Source organism: Perna viridis, chromosome 2 (genome assembly GCF_037379345.1).
Source record: "Perna viridis isolate PV_CMFRI_1.1 ecotype Kerala chromosome 2, ASM3737934v1, whole genome shotgun sequence".
Lineage (NCBI taxonomy): Eukaryota > Metazoa > Mollusca > Bivalvia > Mytilida > Mytilidae > Perna > Perna viridis.
In genome coordinates this window covers 57,464,851-57,484,848 of record NC_142446.1, presented here as the reverse complement: position 1 = coordinate 57,484,848, position 19,998 = coordinate 57,464,851, and the positions used below count along the sequence as shown (strand labels likewise).

The 19,998-nt window shown below is 32.0% G+C and overlaps 1 protein-coding gene across 4 annotated transcripts in view; it reads left to right on the top strand.

Annotated features, from left to right (window-relative positions):
• The window catches only part of LOC148626204 (uncharacterized), a 54,983-nt gene that overhangs the window by 10,234 nt on the left and 24,751 nt on the right, over positions 1 to 19,998 (top strand). For 3 of the 4 annotated variants that reach the window (XM_088570001.1, XM_088570005.1, XM_088570003.1), the window contains 11 exons: positions 61 to 270; positions 2,354 to 2,608; positions 4,952 to 5,031; positions 5,909 to 6,059; positions 6,986 to 7,155; positions 11,740 to 11,857; positions 12,361 to 12,550; positions 13,184 to 13,253; positions 13,538 to 13,752; positions 13,991 to 14,141; positions 15,001 to 17,476. In XM_088570001.1, coding sequence (XP_088426127.1) covers positions 61 to 270; positions 2,354 to 2,608; positions 4,952 to 5,031; positions 5,909 to 6,059; positions 6,986 to 7,155; positions 11,740 to 11,857; positions 12,361 to 12,550; positions 13,184 to 13,253; positions 13,538 to 13,752; positions 13,991 to 14,141; positions 15,001 to 15,129 — 1,739 coding nt within the window. In that variant the 3' untranslated portion in view covers positions 15,130 to 17,476. Of the gene's footprint in view, positions 1 to 60; positions 271 to 2,353; positions 2,609 to 4,951; positions 5,032 to 5,908; positions 6,060 to 6,985; positions 7,156 to 11,739; positions 11,858 to 12,360; positions 12,551 to 13,183; positions 13,254 to 13,537; positions 13,753 to 13,990; positions 14,142 to 15,000; positions 17,477 to 19,998 lie in introns of those variants that run through there. The other variant, XM_088570004.1, reaches the window with a different exon arrangement.

Below are 19,998 nucleotides of genomic sequence, written 5' to 3'. Positions count from 1 at the left end.
CAAAAGATTTTTTACTGATACACAGAAACTTCTATATGAATGCATTATTTCTTATTTTAGCTATCGAACATGCCGAAAAAGGTTCGTGTGTCTTTTTGTTCACCGATGCCGATCCAAAAGATGAAAATTTATGTCAAAATGTTTCTGACCTGGTAAATAAGAAGGATATTCATCTGGTCTCTTTTTTAACCGGACGTTGTTCAGGTACACTTGAAGAGGGCATGACAAGTAGTTGCATTACAACCAAACAGAAACCTTTTCAATGCAATGGTACCTATTTATAATTATACGTCTTACAGTTAGGGTTATTGTAAATAATAAATATTTGTATATATGATTTGGTTGATCTTAATTAAACAAGGCATTTCGAAATAATTATAGAGACGAACATTAGTGGCGTCCTATATACTTAGACGCTTTGAAACAATATCGTTTGTCGAACATTATTTTATCGTACAATGACGTATGTATTTAGAAAGTGTTTGTTGAAACTTTTCACGCAGACTCATGGCATTTGTTCTAGCAGCAGTCTCGCATATTCCCGTTGGTCGAGACCTGCCATACCAAAGTAGGTATTTGAATATAAATATCTCTGCCTCTTACGGACAAAGCGTTAAATCATATTAATATATTGCGTGATTACAGAAATAAGTTTTTCCTCAACAGCAAATGTATGGTTATTATCAAGGTAAAAGGATTTGGCATTAAGGAATGAACAATAACTATTCAGAGAACCACAGCGCCTCAATTTGGAAATATAGTTTCAAAACCATAATGGATGCTGTTGAAGTTTATGCCAGATCAAAGAGAGAAAAGGACCAAGAATAAGAAGGCGAGTCATTGTCACATTGGATACGTACCATTCGATTGTTAGTAAGGAATCGTATTGAAAATCTCAAGAAGTGTGTCAGTAAACGACCCACGTGTGTAATCAACGATCATTAGGAACATGGATGGTTTTCCTCACTGCATGACTAATATTTTAACGTCCCTGTGGACAAGGCTTCGAACAACATTGCATTTGTTTTTTAAAGCCCATTACCTAAATTGCCTTACCAAGGAATTAGGCACTGATAGTACATTTGTAACACACCAGATAATGCCACATACAAATTTGCTACTTTTGATATAGATGAAATCCCAAACAACAGAGTCATTGATAAATGAGTCCTTAATGTCCTCTCCCAACTTAGAAGCAACATGTGAGGACGCCTTACTTGTAGTGGATTTCCAAACTTCATAAGAATACATACAAGGGAAGATATATACCTGGTTCTTCGTCTTGCTACACGAAAGAGATATCAATTCACCTAACAAAGATATTGTCCGCAGGGAAGATGAACAATAAGCTAGTTGCAATATCACTTACTCTCGTAGTGGCATCAATCATGTGTCGATATTTAAAAATTTTAAAGATTTACTTGAAAACCTAAAATCCTGCAATTTTTTTCGAAAATTAGTTGTCTTTTGACTTTCCAACACTTTAAACTACGTTGCCTCATGATAAATTGCAATCTCATTTAAAGGAAATTATCAGTTAATCTTTTGCTGATTCGAGAATTATGTTGTTCTATGTAACAAATTCACATTTGTTTTTTTTTTTAAACATTTCATAAGGGTAAAGTGTGCTACACAGAAAAGTAGGTTTGTAGCATGCTTGATCGTCTCATTGATAACATTTTTGTAACAATTTGAGGAGCTATTTCAGCAACAAGTTGGCATTCTAATGGACACTAGTTGTGCTCCGCTCCTAGCAGACTTGTTTTTGTATTCATACGAGTTACTTCAGAATCTCGTAAAGAATACAAATATAAAAGAAGCGAAATCTTTTAATTTCACATACAGATATATTGATGATGTATTGTCCATTAACAACCCCTCTTTTGGTAAATGGTTACCTTCAATATATCCACCAGAGGTTGAGATAAAAAAAAAAATGTTACAGTAACATCTTGTTCAGGTTCAGCATCTTTTTTGGACAAACATCTCGAGTTCGACAACAGTGGTCATATCAGTACAAAGATTTATGAAAAAAGAGACGACTTTAGTTTAAAAAATATAAATTTTCCTTTCGTTATAGACTCCTGAATCGGAGGTATGAGGAAACGCGTCTCAAAAGGTCTCTTACCAAATTTTTTTAGATATCAGTCCTTGGTTGACCAATAACAGTGTATTTTTTTCTAAAAAAAATGAGTAATGATTTCTTTTTTATAAATTATTCTTTGTCTGATATTACCACTGATTTACCGATGTATTGCATGCAAATACTATTTAATCATTACCAGTATATTCATGCCGCGATGAAATAAAAATTTTATAACTAATTTATTTTTTACGTCATTTCAAAAAACAGCAAGAAAAAGGAGGTCAACTAGAGGTGGATTTTCCAGTTTTGGAGGCACAGTTGTTTCAGCACCTAACAGGGAGATTACTGCTCAACTGAAGAAAATTTTCGAGAAAAACTTAAATATCAAATACGTAGCTGTAGCAACAATTTCAAGTATGAAAGCGAATATGACATTCCCTGTCGATAGCTACATTGATACATTAATTGTGGAAATAAGGCACGAACACTCAAAGTCAAATATACAACTTTATCGGCCTGACAGTAAGTATACTGGGTATCAAATTATAATCACGATTGCCGTTGTTGCAAGGAAAAGATTTACAAAAAAAACAAAACACACGAATAGGTTCTTGTGTGAGACTTAATTGATGATATTCTATTTCTTCTATGAATGTAAAGAACAGAAATCTTATTTAGTCATTTATGAACTGTTGCAAAACTGAAAAAAAGAGAATATTAATAGGCAAGCAGTAATAGAAATCTTATTTAAAACTAGTGAATTAAATTTGATGTCTTTGGTAAGCCATTTTGATTTTATATTTCCCATGTATTACACTTGCCCTTTACCCTGTCAACACATGGTTTCATCTACAAAAATATTTTCTTAGGCAAAAATCTTACATTACACAGGAAAAATTGCAACATAAATATATGTTTTGGACTGAAATCAAAATATATTGTTTTAACGTGAGGAAAAAACGTTTGTAGCACTTTTTCCTGTGTATACAAGTTAAAACACGTGTACATGTTTGTAAAAGAAAACATTATATAATGACTGTTATAACAAAGGTTAACGTTATTTAATTGCATGTCCCTTTTTACCTGTTAAGTCTGGCAATTACTGTATTGCAACTAAAACAACAATGTGTGACTAGATAAAGTACTTTATACCAAAAGAGATCATTCTCATTTCACGAGAATGGGCAAAAATGACCACATTCCCAGAAATTTAAGTGCGAGGAAAATCTTATGGCAAAAGAGTAATCAAGGGAACCAAGGTTATAGCAGTAATCAAAGAGTAATCAAGGGAACCAAGGTTATAGCAGTAATCAAAGAGTAATCATGGGAACCAAGGTTATAGCGGTAATCAAAAGAATGTAATCCAGGGAAAAAGATCAGAAAAGGAAAACAGACATACATAACAAAGAACATAAAGTAACTAAAATCATACATACAAAGTAACAAAAGAAAATGAGCAACTCGGACTAAAAACTGGGAGCATGGATCAGGTGCACCAGTAGGGTAAGAGTCCTAATATACAAAAAGCAGCAACAAAAATATTTTGTCAAGAATTCTAATGAAGCATCTTTGCAACATTTACAATGTAATTTCTTTTACATTTGCCTATTTAAGGCAAATAAACATCGTCTAAAACTGCAAGATGGTTGGTAAAGAACTTTTAGGTAAAAATGAAGCTTTCAGGTTAAGAAAAGAAACAAAGAAAGAGTAAACATTATTAAGACAACAATCACATGTGTTCGTAGCCAAACTGATTTGATAATCGTGCCCTGCATCATTGATAAAGAAAAAGTTCGAGTCTTGTCACAGCGATTTTTTACCGTTTGTGTTTTTGGTTAAATTATTTTTATTATACTGTCATTTCTTTAGTTGTCAGTATGATTAACTTTCAAGGTAGATTATACTTAACATTTCTAGTAGATATATTTTATGCTTATTCTCAAAAATACTTTGAATGAACCTAGTCCACAATTTTAATGTAAAATACAGGTCATCGAACTTGATTTGGAGAAAATTAAGCCTGAATAAAGGAAATCTAGAATTTTGGTTCCATTCATTACTTTTTACAACATTTTTTAATGGATCCTGTAGGAATTTTTCACTATTCCGCGTACTATTAGAAAACCAGTAGAAAAGGTTTTCTATAAATTTATATAAGACACCGAACTCTTTTCCTCGTAATATTAGTACAATTAAAAATAAATACAACTCCTGTTACATTTTTATAGAACTTTTTCCCGCCTATTGTCTCACATTTGAAAGAACTTCCCCGCCAATTTTCTTCCTTTGAAAATGACTTTTTTACAGTTCATACTTGTAATTTTACCATACAAATTTTATTAGAAGAAATCTTTAAAAAAAAATTTAAATTATTTTTAGATCATTAAACATTGTGTAGCTAGTAGTTTATTGAAAATATATACGCCCGTTTGATTTTGCAAGATGACCGACAAAAGAATGATCTGTATAATATGAATTATCTACCTTAAAACGGAAATGAAGCAAGTTCATATAATTTATCATATCTTATCAGAAGGTTCTTTACTATGACTAGATTAAAGATAGAAGGTGTAGTTGTGTGTATCTTGCATCACCTTCTACAAAAAGTTAACTTTATCAGCAAATCTTGAATACCAAACCGACGCAGTCAGAAAATGTCAACGATACACAATTCACTGACTAAAACAAGGAACTTTCTTTGTAAGAGATCGTGCTAGGATTAAGTTTGAAATAAATAGTAGTTTCCCTTTAAAAGCAGCCATATGTTACATTAAGCTCACAACATAGAACTTATGATGCAGAATATGGGAAATGGAAATTAATCCTATCTTTTCTGCCATTCAATTGTTATTTTTTTCCTTGCAGATAAAATTCAATTATTTTCGGGTAGTGATACTATAGAATGTGTCTCAGGTGGTATCCAGAAGTGTGTACTAAGCATAAAGGTAAATAATGAAATGATTGGATCTTAAATTGGTTTTATATAATCTTCTCTATTTAACTATGGTTTTGCCTAAAAACAGGCATTGGTGATTCATCATATATCAAGATAATCAACGAAACTGTATAAATACATTTGTTAGGTCCTCAAAACTACTTTTCCTATATTCATGTCCTTAGATCTGCTACTTATCGTTAAATATATCTATTAACTGATTATACTGGAGGGAAGTTTTCCTGTACTGTTTTGTAGTAGAACATAGCCAAAATCTACGTGTTAGTATCTCCAGTGGGCAACTTTTATTTGCACTTTCATATTTGAATACAGATTTTATGAGGCATACTGAAGGATTTCCAATGAAAAAATATTTGAGATCTCCTTTATATCTTAAAAAAAATTTCGACTGCTTATAGTGTAAACATTGTGGCAGGAAGAAAAATTTCCCGTACTTTTTCTGTAATAGAACCGAACAAAATTTCTTAGTTCGAATATCTCCAGAAGGACTACTTTTATTTGCGATTATATATCCCAATACAGTTTCTATTGGGCCTGCTGAAGAATCTGCAATAAAAACACATTTATTTGGGATTAAGAAATGCATAAATCACTCGTTATAAGTCTCTGTCTGGTTTTAGGCATTTCTGTACTTAATTACTTTGATTTTTTTTTAAAGTTTAAGGTCTTCCTTATTTTTTACAAGGGACATTAAGAAACTGATAAAAGAAATTCTCTTCTTTTTTTAACTTAAAGTATAGTCTAACATGATATATTTATATATATTCTGATATTAAAAGCCATAGATGTGTCTACTCAACTTAATTACAGCCTGATAATTGCATCAACTGCAAATGAGACGAAATAGTATTTTTTTTTTTATTTAGCGTCCAATCGCGGGTATGTGGACACTATCTAACCATGGAAATCACAACTGGAGTGTTGATATCAAAGGTCAGGGAGGTATAGAAGTAAAAGCTAATTTGATGGAACGGAAATTTGGATCATTGCTCGACATTGTTGGTAGACCTATATCAGGTAATAAGAACTTTTGTATTGTAAATAAATCAACATATCTACCCGTCCATATGCATGTAACTTGAAAGTGCAGTCTCGGACTTTTTGTACTGTGTTTAACTTCTTACATACAGGTTTCAGAAACATGGTTATGTTTCTAAGAGACTCAAGTCATCTCTAACAAAACGTTTTGTGATCGTCATCATGACCTTTTGGATCGTTATGGATATTCGCTTGCTTCATGTTAATCTATGATTTTTCCTTTCCTCTTTCGTCTACCAAGGTCGTGGCGTTTCGGTAGATGTATCCAGACAAGCAGAGGTGGCTTACCGTACCGGTGCACCTGGTCCACGTTCACAGTTTTATAGCGGAGCCTGGATTGCTCATTTACTTTCGTTTCTTTGTATGTGCTATGTTTTTTTATTGTTTGTTATATTTGATTATTTCCCCTGTCTAGTCGATATCCTTCTTATTATATTATTTTATTTTGATAACCGTACGTGCACAAATCCTGGTTTCCTTGATTTGTCTATAGAGCCAAATGTGCCAAATATTATAAGCATATGATTCTTGATTAATATTATAATGATATAGTGCTGGATTCATGTTATAATCTATGTTGCAACCTATATTATTCTAATGTGATGCAAGTTTAGGTGAGTATACTACCGTTCAATGAATTTTCATGGGGATTCAATAGTTTGAAACGTAATGTGCGCATAAAGCAAAATGATGCGTTCATGTTTTACAAATATAAACATGTCCCTAGTCTGGAGTTTAATCCGTGGCTATCCATTGAATTAATTTGCTATTATGTGTCCTCTGTTTGTATTGCCATTTGCTAATTGGTTTTGTACAATTTTGGAAACTGGTTTTGTTGTGGTCGGTATTTCACTGTTTGATTTAATGCAACATATGTGCAGTGCTATTCTATTTGATATTTATAGGTCACAATATCAGTGTAGTTGCAGCTGTAGCCGGGCTAAACAAAACAGCAAAACTTGAGTACATTGTTTTGTACAGTGATAACTACATCGAGCTGACAAGGGCTCCTGTAGCTGTTTTTCCTGATTCCAGTGTTTTCATTGCTGTTGCTGAAGTAATTGTTCCACAACAGGTACCAATTATGTTATTATATCCATGCATTACTAGTTACAGTTCAACATGCTAAAATACTAGAAAATCTTATATTTCAAATCAACTGATGATAAACCTAATGAACAAAGATTTTACTACTATTTTTAACATGTTAAGGTTCCGGTAAAGGAAAATAGACCAAAAATTGAAAGTTCAATATTTAATTATGGTATGCCATAATAACATCATGTCATATATCAAATTTTCCCTCTCGTTTAGCACCAGCTTTCTAAGCCATTTTAAAACATTTTCAAGTAACTGTAATCCTTGAATCTGGCATGTAAAGGTGCCAGACTGCCATTAAATACACATCTTTTGTAAGTCCATATTTACCTATAACAGTAAACAAAATTATTTAATAAACATGTATCTAGTGCAAGTTACTCTTTGTTATAGATTCTAAATCTTAAAATTATACTTAATTGTAACAATTTAAATGCTCAAAATGAATTTAAATGAAAGCCATTTATACTGGGACTACTTTCAATTATATTTATAGCTACTTTCACTTTCTCTTTATTGAGAAATATATGGAAGGTGTGAAGATTAAATACTAGAAATTAAATTAACCCAATAAGGCAACAACTATAATGTTTCAAAAAATATGATAGAGCTTTGCAATTTAAAAAACTGCTTGCCGAAATGATATATACATGTAGATGTACATGTATATTTGAAAAAACAAACACATTACCATAAATAAATTTCGTTTTGCAACACATAAGATAAGAACAATGTTGTTGATTTGATGTGCAGATTTCCAGGGTAAATAAGGATTTGAGGCTTAAGGTTAATATTGTAAGATTTTTTATTCAATATGGCAGAATAAATAAGTTAAGTTCAAAATTTTGAAACAAACTGCTAAATTATACACAATTGGCCCCTGAGAGATGGTTGGATCAAACAACCATGGTGAGCATGCTAACATTACCACATAAGCACACATTTTCACGCTTTAGAAAAATTCAATTCCAATACCCAAAACAAAATTAACCGTCCTTTTAGGCTCAACTGGAGAATCAATTTTATTCAAGTTGTATTGCTACTAGCTATTTAACAAATTTGAAAGTAAACTCAAATGAAATGCTTTGCAGATTACAGCTTGTTATGACTGCAGAGGTTGAACCTTGAACATATAGGGCAAGTAAGGACACACTATTAAAACTTGACACAGCTATAAAATTTTATTATGATTACATATTTGACACAGGATAAAAAAAAAGTTCTAGGAAACTTTATTATACTATCTAAGATAATTGATACTTACCTGTCATTAAAGTTTTAAAACAATTAGTCAGAAATGGAGGTGCTACCACAGTAATTTTTGACACCGCCAGATTTTCTAAGCTGATTGCTGTAATGATGCAGTTCTCCAGATAAATATTGAGTCCCTACAAAATTAATAATTAACATAAACACCCCCAAAGAACCGCACAAAAGTAAAATAAAATAAATAAGGTATAATTCAAAATAACTATCACACCTTGAAAAAAGTCTATATAAAATTAGTAAAAATCAATGAGGTAAGGGACTTACTTCCATCTATAAAATGTCACCTGATTATCATCAATTAATTATGTAATGAGTATTATCGGACACTTCCATTTTATTTACTCAAAAAGTAATTCCCATATACATAACATGTCATTTTAACTTACACTCAGTAACTATAAGATCTATAATATCTTAAATAAGGTCTACATCTTAATCTCTCTTCATCTACGTGTCTTGGTTCTATATTATGGACCTTAATTTTTTTTATTTTTCCATAAAACAACCTGAAAAATAAAAGTAAACATTTTTTTTTTTTTTTCAAAACTGACTATGTACATATACTTGTCTAAAAGGTCTTTTAACGCAGGGACAGCTGGACAAACATTACATTTGTCAAATGTTGCAGGCCCAGAGAGTTTGAAAAGAGAGGATTACCGCGGCATTAAAAAGGGGAATTTCTAGACTGTTATTTACTAATTTTAGGAATTTATGATTTTCTATTTAAAGTGGGAATATTAATTTTATTTGAAGTATATTTTTTGAAGGAAGTATACTTTTTATCTTCATATTTAAAAAGTTGTGAGCCTTCAAATATTGAATTTTACTTGGGTCTGTAACTTATAAAAGGATGTAAAAGTGACAACTCGCACAGTTAAATAAGACAACAAGCATATTGGGACAATCAAAAAAACACATCCGGAAGGATGCAGAATGTATTTCAAATGCAAATAAAGAGCTTCACAAAGCACAGCATGATATGACCCTGAACAGTTTAGGCAAGTATGGACACACTAAAAGTTTTTGACACACTTACAAATGTAAGAATTGTTGAGACTTACAATTCATTATGGACACAAGATAGAACAAAATTTGAAATTTAATTGAAAATGTTCAAAATGGGATGAAAAAATAATAGTTGATTGTTTGGGGTGTCGCCATTTTGAACCCTTAATTATACATGTAACAGGAAAACTGAAAGAGATATCTGAAATCTGACTGGAAAACGCAGGCATGGATTTTCATAAGGAATCCAGTAACAATTTCTTAGAAATCATATCTGACCAAAATTAAAAAAAAAATAACTTTTTTGGACGTAGTCAAATTTTGAAACAGAATTGCAAAAGGAACAGATTGACATCTGAATCATAAAAACCAACAATAAGCTTTTCCTATCAATTCTAATTATCACACCCATTTTCCCACTATAAGAGCCTTATTTCTCAAAGGTGTGGGGCTATAACCTTTAAAAATTAGAGCCCTTCACCATTTTCCCACGAAAAATGTGTGGAAATATCAAAAAGATCAGACAAGGTTTAGTCATGTTATCGTAAATAAACTAAAGTTATTGGACATTGTGTGACAACAACAGGATGAGACCAAAAATATTTCTTTTTATTTTTTATTAAAAGGCATCAATGTTTGTTAGGCCTGAAAATAATGGGTTTTATATATGTTTAGGATAATCTTATCTATCTAAAATTTTACGCCTACCCTAACAGTTTATATCATTTCAAAAGTATATTGTACATGTATAGAAGTCAAAGATGACATCCCATTAACTTATTGTAAAAATATAAATTTATAAAAAAAAAATCTACCTACCCTACCTTATTTTTTTCGAATGTTACCCTCAAGACACATTTTGTACACAGAACGAAAAGCAATAGAATGATTCAGTGTAAGTGGGTAATGACCAACAACTACAAGTACCACGGTATATTCATTATACTTTAAAATTTTATATCATGGTTTGCACTGACAAGAATTTAGTTTCAAATATCACTTATTTATTCATAACATTTACTCCATTATCAATGTGTTTGAGTCGCTATTACCGTTTTTTATGGATGGGCCTAGTTGGCCTTTTGAAAATTCTTTTAACTACAATGTATAATTCTTTTATATCATATTTCTTCTAAAAATAAAAGGAAAATAAATATATACTTCCTTCCTTTGCAAAAGTTAAAATTAGTGAGCGACCATTTGATTTCTACTGTTTTTGTTTTCAGAAAATTTAGGTTTACATGTAGGTCCTGTCTTTTTTTCTTGGGCGCTGCACCAAAACATTTTTTTAGAAATATTTTAGCAACAACAGATCCTGCCCTTTTATCTTTTTTTCAAAGCCTGTCCTGGCTTGACATTTTTAATTTGATCCGAGCACTCCCCCCCCCCCCCCCAAATAAAAAAATCAGATTGTAGTTCTCTGACTGGCCTTAGAACTTATATTTCATATTTTGAAATTTTTGATATTTTATAATGGATAAAAAACACTATTTGAGGGATCCCCAAAACAGGAGTTTAAGCGTACATGTAATTTGTGGTGTTTTGTATATAATATATGACAACATGTAAGAAAATGCCCTCCGTACATTTTGTGTCATCGGACAAATATCACAGAGAATCATAAACATACTTTTTATTCGTTTATTAGTAAAATGATATATATATTTACGACTGAAACCTTAACAAATCAGTTTTGAAAATTGTTTAAATGAAGAAAATTGGTTGCCCCAAACAGCGCGGTAAATATGGCCGATGATGGGGCATGAAACTATTTGAACATTTAAATGGTCGAGAATTGTTGACTTTTCACAACTGGTTGCGTTGACAACCTGACGAAAACTATATATAGAAGTCAATTGTAAATAAAAACTAGATGAATACCCGCATATACTCACCGATTTTAAATAATCAAACATTTCGTCTCTGTGTTGACATCCTTGGCTTCACCGAATAACAGCTCACACGTAACTGGATGTTATACGTCGTTAAATAAATCAACAGCGAAACGTTGAACAATATAGTACAAATACACGTAGCAATTAGTAAGATAATTATATTTTTCATATAAGAGCATATTCAAATTTTAGAAGGAAAGTCTTAACTTCAATGCCAAAAATCTGTAACTGGAAAAAAAGACATTAAATCTTGTTCCTGAATTATACCATACATTTATCATGTTTTTCAACTGAAGTTTTTTTTTTATTACAAGAGAAGGTTGAAATCTTTTTTTAAAAAACGAATTTCGGTGTACTTTCTCCAATTATCAAAGCATGATGTATTTTTGTAGATGTTTACAGTCTCGATTGAAGGACGCAACGTACATAACGAGCTCGATATATTCCAGAGAAAAAATCAAGATACCATTATTCCATCCATTGCTAGTTTGGACATCCTTGAAAATGAAGGTACGAAAACGTTTAACTTAGGATGGTTGTGGTATTATCATTCTGAGATTCAAAATATGTAAATATGCACTGAAGATTGCAATGTACGATTCCAGTTCCGGCGATTTCGCTGTGTGTGTAATTATAATAAAATAGACAAACACAATAAAACTGAAAAAAACGAACAATGTCCCAACTGTTTATAAAAAACAAACTTTTCTGGAAGGACTAGACTTTACAAATATAGGATGCACATTAGAAAGATCAACAGGTAGAACCTCAACAGGGATTTGCCAATCTAAATCGAACTCCAGCACAACTGAACCTAAGGGCCTATGAGCTTATACAAAGACCTTCTAGGTTCATGTGACAAAAATGAGGTAAGGAACCCATAAATGGTTTATTTTTTTATCATAATGATCAAATGATACAGTTCTCTGATTCCTTTTTTCAATGCGAGCGAATTACGCTCTTTGTAGCCTCTAGTTTATTACTTTAATCTCCAACTTAAATGTTTGCTGCAGGTGAACTTTATCGGAACAGAAAAAAAGATCTCAAGTATCTAATTACAAATTATGGTGCAGAAGATACTAATTTTACCATAAGAGCTTCAAAGGATGGCAAAGTTCTTGAAAAGCGATCAGTTTCCGTTGATGGAGATGACTACATAGAAGGAAATTTTTCAATTTTAGCAGACAGCAAAGAACAAATGATGTAATATTACCAACGTGTTCTTTACCTATTAACTTAAGCTAATAATTAAGAGAAACATTCAAGTGGTCAGTTCTTTTGTGGTTTTAAAATTATCCTCCCTTGCTTTTAACAATATTTAACAGCTGTTCGTTTGAAGGTTCAACATCAATTAAAGACGAAAGAAATTTTCAATATATTTATGTAAACTATCATTTATGCCAGTTAATATATCTGCATTTAATTATTAATAATATGGATGTAGCATCTTTTACACGTCGATGGATACGATTTTGTATTTATGTATTAATTTAATAATAATTTGTAAATTATTGGCTATGTATAAATGTATTTGGCTTTTCCAGGAGAAACTCTCACACACATTCTCCTAACCGAATGCGACTTCGCTCATAGCAACATTGCAATGCATCGTAAACAAGATTTGATGGCCGTCCATATCGTCCGTTTTAACGAAAAGTTGAGGGCGCATATTGAGCTCCGTCCATCATAAGCATAGCCTAAAATCATATTATAACCAACACCATGCTAGATATACATTAAATATATAATTTATGTACATAGATGGCAGGTTTAAATAGTAATTTGTTTAACAGTTTGGTTGTTTATGCTAACAAGATATGTCTTATTGTTATATAGGACTATAAACATTGCTGTCCATTCATCATCATCAGGAGAAATGATTCAAAACGAAGACGTTACATGGACGGTAAATATGCATTCATTCTGGAAAGGAAACGTTTTCTCGATGGCTCGCTTTTACTGTGTAAATGAATAATTATCAAAGTTGTAAGATTTAGTTTTATAATGAGTATCAAACTGATACATATTAAATTATTCACTCTCTTGTTTTAATAGATCATAAACTGATCAATCAGATATAATATAAAATGAAACAATTCAATGATTACTTGCATATTTCCTTTAACAAATGCTTATTCATAAAAAGCCTGAAGGAATCGCGAAAGGTTAAAGGTGAACACTATATTGCAGATAGAAGATACAACTCCACCTATTATAACAAAGGAAGAAACTACCATGAGTTGCTTGCCAGAATCTCTTAACTTTATCAACTGTTCCTATCAATTTATTGAAGCCAACATTACGATTGAAACAAATTCTGAGATAGAAATTGCATATACAAAACCCAAAGTTTCGGATACATTTCTACAGAGAATCACAAATGAAACATACAAATTCCGTGTTTGGTAAGTTTCGAATTGTCCGTAAGGTAATCTTAGGTTATAAAAATAATATTAAAAAGCGATCAGTGGCACATGACCAACAATATTTTACTAAGTTAGCATTTTACTTTATAAGTGAAACGCTCTGTCAGCAATATTTTAGACAATTTTTTGGGAAATAAATGGATGAATTTTTGTTTGCTAACGTACTTAGTTATTTCTTCATTCTCAATTATAAGTAATTTTTATTGCTTTTTTTCAGGAGTGACTGTTGTGTTCCAAAGTTTCGAGTATTCGTGAAGGACACGAACAGTAATTTGATACAAAAACCTTTCGATTTCGTTGCTGCGAACACGTTTTCTAACAACTTGCCTCTAATTAAAAAGGAAGGTCCAACCATAGCTAATGAAAAGGTAACTACTCCAGTAATTTTGATTACCAATGCCTTCAATACTTAGTACATTTAAAAGCGAAAATAGCATTAACATTACTTAAGAAAAAACCTCAACTAATACCTATTTGAGTAAATAGTAAGTTTTTTTGTAAAATAGAAATTTCGATGGTTATTTAATTTGTAATGACACCGACCGCCTGACATGAGTACCTTATGTCAAGTATACTAAGTATGGAGGTTACAAAAACAAACCTATTAAGTACATCCATAGGGATAGAACGTTAATGTTAGAAATTATAAACAGATTTAATACAAAGTAATCAAATCTGCCCACAAAAGCGCATTGGTTTGCAACCGTTTCTGAAATACAAAAAATACCAGTTTTTCATATTATAAATTTCGATATGCTGTACACGTGTTTCAAGGAGTAACCTCTCCTCAACATCATTAAAATCAAATATGTTGGAATATCATAATCAAAATATTAGTTGTATACAAAAACAAAAACCCAAAATTAACGAAGAAGGAATCAAAATCACTAATCGAGAGGTTCTACCATATGCAGTTCAAGGAATGAAGCCTCAGTGTTTTATGTAGTTTTTAAATTTGGAATACTGCAAGATTTAATAAATAGAGTAGATAAAATATGATAAAATTCGGGGTCAGACAAGTCTGACTACTGGGTTGGTGAGTACCCTCGTGGACCTCAGGTTCACCAGTATTGAAATAGAAATAAGTGTGAATTTAATGTTATTTGTCGACATGCATGAATTAACTCCAGTGTGATTTTCATAAAGACTGATACTTGAACATTTAGTATAAGTTTCAAAAACATGATTTACTACGTTGATGAATTTTTTTTTCAAATTCATTTGCAGCCAACTTCGACAGTGATGAGAAAAATAGTTGTATACAGCTCAATCGGAATTTGTATCACATTCTTAATCGTTATCATTGGAGTAATATTCAATGTTCTGTATCGAAGGGAAACCAGACGACATGCATAAAAATACATTTTTATTTCAAAGAATATTCTCATTTTTTTTTCGATATATATTTATGATACAGTGAAACCTGTCTATTCGGTCAACACAGGTTTAAGATACATTCAAATTGATAAAATGGTTTTTTCCAGCTAGATTTTGAGAGATTTCATTGTTAAAGTTCTATGCGTACAGATGTAGTTATTAATTACCTTGGGAAATCAAATATAATTGTTAGTATATTTAAATATCAATTAGTGTCAAATGTGGTAGACCTGCAGTCATAAATTGAAAACTTTATACATGGATTTTCTAGTACCAAAGTTATCAAAAATAACAAAGTTTGAAAAACTTTCTCCATTCTACGCGAAATCAACCTATTGTCAAACCAAAGGAAAATTTAAAGTCCTGTTTGCTATCATTTGAAGAAAAGATAACGAACGACTTTGCTTTGTGGAGTTTTTTTAGCCAAGAGGCCCTGGTTTTGAATTTATGATACGTACATCATGCGATACAGATTTTGTTTTTTTTTTCTCTGTAAAAACATTACATGTCAATCTTTTTTATCACATTTTAAGTACCAGCGAAGAAATTCAAACTTTTATCGCTCCCTGTGGCTTGTTTGTTTATATAATCTGATTTAGACGCATGCGACAGATGTCATGTAACGCTCTCTCTCTCTCTCTCTCTCTCTCTCTCTCTCTCTCTCTCTCTCTCTCTCTCTCTCTCTCTAGATGTGTGTGTGTGTGTGTGTGTGTGTGTGTGTGTGTGTGTGTTTATTGTTGTCTTCTACTTTTGCATTTGTTTAATTAAATGTGCACTAAAAGATAGATAAAAGTAAATTGGAAAACTTCGATTTCAATATCTTATTCATTGTTACCAATGCAATTCTATATTATCTGAAACTAAAACAGATCTTCGGTATAAACCATACAAACAATAATGCAGTTATACACAGTAAGCTACGATGTAATGTATATAAACAGAAATCATAAAGGCGTAAACGCCGTATTTTTTTGGTATGGAGCTTTGCTACTGCTTTATATTTAACGTGTATTGCACAGAGCGGTGCGTTCCTGTTCCCTGTTCTCACACAGGATGGGTTCGTCGTATCGTGTTTTATCGAGTTTGTCAAAGCCGTTTATAATTAACCAATCTGAGTTTCTGCACCATGAAAACTGATTTATTCAACGGGTCATAATTTTCCTTTCCTCGTTTGTCTACCCCGGACTTGACTTTTTATGAGTAACTCGGCGGGTGTTTCTAGAAAAGCAGAGGACGCTTACCCTACCGCTGCACCTGGTCCATGCTCCCAGCTTTTAGTGGAGTCCGAGTTGCTCATTTTCTTTTGTTACTTTGTATGTATGATTTTAGTTACTTTATGTTCTTTGTTGTGTATGTCTGTTTTCCATGTCTGGTCTTTGTCCCTGGATTACATTCTTTTGATTACCGCTATAACCTTGGTTCCCTTGATTACTCTTTCGTAGACCTATTTTAACTATTTGACACAAGTATGGTTTACCAGCAATACACATTTTATGTGTGATATGTGGTGCCAATAGTATGTCTCTTGACAGGATAACGACCACGTTGCGTATTCGTACACCATCGAACCACCTATCAGCGTGTCAAACTATTGTCAACCGGCTATTAACCAACTGTCAGCCTTTTAACCGGTTATTAAACGGCAATCGAGCTGTTTTAAGATACAAGTGAAATGCTTATCATCACAGTATGCCATCTATAGTAAGTAGGGGTTCCTATCATAATTAAAACATGTCTAGTTATATTATTTAGATATATTTCAAACAACAGATTGTCAACACAATTATCAAATACATTTATGTACGCAATACTATAATTTTAATTGTCTTGAAATTACAGGGCAGATAACTCTGTCAAATCTGATCTGTGATTGCAATGAAATCATAGCTATATAATCGCTGAGTGTAGAAATAAACATGAAAAAGATAAATCATAGTTTTCTTTGTTTGTTCCAATGCATACATCCATTTTCGTTAAAAAAAAAAGAGCTTTTTTATTTTCTAATATTGAGGTCTGCTTTTCAAACTTTGATTAAGGGTCACTTGTGTCTTAAACAAAATATTGGTCAATGTTTGTTTAAGTCACAGAATGTGTCCGGAAGATGTTTCATGTATATTTTGTTACTGTTTCTTACTGAGTTATAAATATGACTTAATCGGTTACAACATTTGATTAATTGAATGATTGATTATTTTTATTCTCCATCAACATAAGGCGTATATACTTGTCACATCCAGATGTATACAAACTCAACTTATTTCAAAAACTTCAAAGCGTTTATTTTTATGTTCTTATTGAGTTTCAAATAAATTTGATATCAAAATCACGCTGTATGTTTTGCTTTAAATAATCCATACATAAGTTCGAAATGTACATGCATTTGAGCCAGTGCTCACTATTTTTACCCTACAATATACTTAAATATGATGACAATATCATAATTATAGTACTATGTATCGTAATTTCATCTGTGGCAACATTTCTTAAGCACCTGTGTATGGAGTTTTCATATCACAACTCTGCCAAAGCTTGCCGTAACTACATGGACTTTGTGTATCGCACTAGACTTCTTACAATTTGGCTTCTGGAGCAGGGTTATGTTCTTACAAGGTTGAACTCATCCCTACAAAAAATATGGTCGTTATCATGAACTCGTGGATGGTTACGGTGTATCCATCTACACCAGGAAAAACTTATACTTGTTCAACGTGTCATAGTTTCCTTTCCTCTTTCGTCTGCATGGACTTGACTTTTTATGAGCAACTCGGTGGGAAATAATAAGACTCCGTAAAATAATGACGATAAAAACCTCACACCACTTCGAGGCTGCAGTTGGCCCCAAAGCAACATTATTCACAGTTACAGCAAAACTGTTGACCCATTATACTCCAGCAACATGAAAGTAAACTGAATGTAAAAACAATACAGTACATACAGAGGCCAGAAGTTCCTGACTTGGGGCAGACGGAAACAATGCGGGGTTAAAGTACCTTGGCATGATCACAAACCTCCCCTTTTAAAATCTGGCAAGTGTGAAAAAATATTACGCAATTACACAATTAATATTACACATACCTAAGATTAAGTTCAAAAAGGTCTTAGTCCTTTGTTAACTAAGAAACTGATTATACATTACCCAAATACACAAATAAAGGACTACTAGTAGTTAACTAAAATGCCAGCTCAAGACCAGAAACAAATTTATATCCTCACCGTATTTAAAATAAATCCCAATTTTTCTCGTGCGGGGTTAAGTACTACGATTCATCATAAGTTATAGAAAAAAAAACACAACTTATATCATGCCGAAAACTGCATTTAAATATAGTGTTAGTTTAAACTTATCAAAACTAATAAGAAAAAATATTATATTTAACGAATAATTGTATACAACGATTTGGTCAATTTATTAAATGAGTTTTCAACTTTCTGTGTTTTATGAAGATTATTGCCACACAATATTGGAAGTTAAATCGATTAGGTGTCAAAGACTAACAGAATGATAAAATGATTGGCGGGGAGCAGCTTTATACGACGCAGAGTTTGTTCCATTGATCTGTTGGGACAAATATACACAATATTCAAATTTGAGATAGCTCTTAATCCATATTATGATGCTTGGCAATTTTTTTTCCACAACTAAAGAAGTTACAGAACTTTAAAATTGCAGTAAGATATTTAAAATAAATTATATTATATTCTTATTCAAAACCACATTTTGGTCCTTATTTTTTATACTTTACAGGACATAACTCTTTTAACACATCAAAATATTGCTTATGTGGTGTGGAACCTTTTAATAAAATTTCACATTAAATCATATTGAAATGAAGATATTGCCTAGAAACCATGTATTAGTTACAGCTTATTCCTTCATGGATGTCGTACCAACCTTCAAAATGTAACCTAGCCTGACTCTGGTGGTATGTAATCTTGTGATACAAATTCAAGATCCGTTAGCATATATAGCTACATAGTTGAGTTTTAAAATATATATATTTGTTCATTCTATCTAGATAGGATTAACACCTCAATAATCAACCTACTTTTTGTGGTATGGACACGTTTTGTATAATATCGTTTAGAATCATACACTTTAATGCTAAATAGTTTGGAAAAAAGTAAAATTCTCTTTATTCTTACGGCTGCTAAAAGGGTTTGTCATAACCCCCAACATCAATCCAAGTCTTAATATTTGTGGTACCAAATTATTTTTTCTACAATAACAGAGTTCAGCATGCTTATACTTGAGTTATGAAGTTAATTTCCTTTTGACCTCTTTTGCCATTTTCGGCCCATATATTGAAATGGTTAAGGCAATAACCCAAAAAATCTTCCAATTTTTGTTTGAAACCTTGCTGTGATTTTTTTTCTTCCAACTAATATTCAAATTATAGCACGACAACTATGTGCCAAAGAATTATGCGGTCCTGTAAAAAAGAATACAAATAAGGCGTTTAACTTTGCAGGTAACCAATTTCCGCTTTTAAGCATCACATCCACTAAAGTTGGTAGTAAGCTAAACTTCTATTCACACATCGTAATGAATAATCTGAACTTGTTACAATCAACTCTAAATAACTACATACGCCAAAAAATAGAGAAATCTGAAGTCAAATAGTAATTAAAGGAACCAAAATTCTAACGACAAACAAACGAATGTAATCTAGACAATCACAACAAGGAACATAAAGTTACTAAGATAATGCAGACAAAGTAACAAAAGTAAATGAGCATCTTGAACCACTAAAAAATGAGAATGTACCAGATGCACCGTTTCTAGGAACGCCACGTTGGGTCCGTTGTCAAAGGTAAGACCCGCAGCAGCGCTAGGCTTGTCGTAAGAGG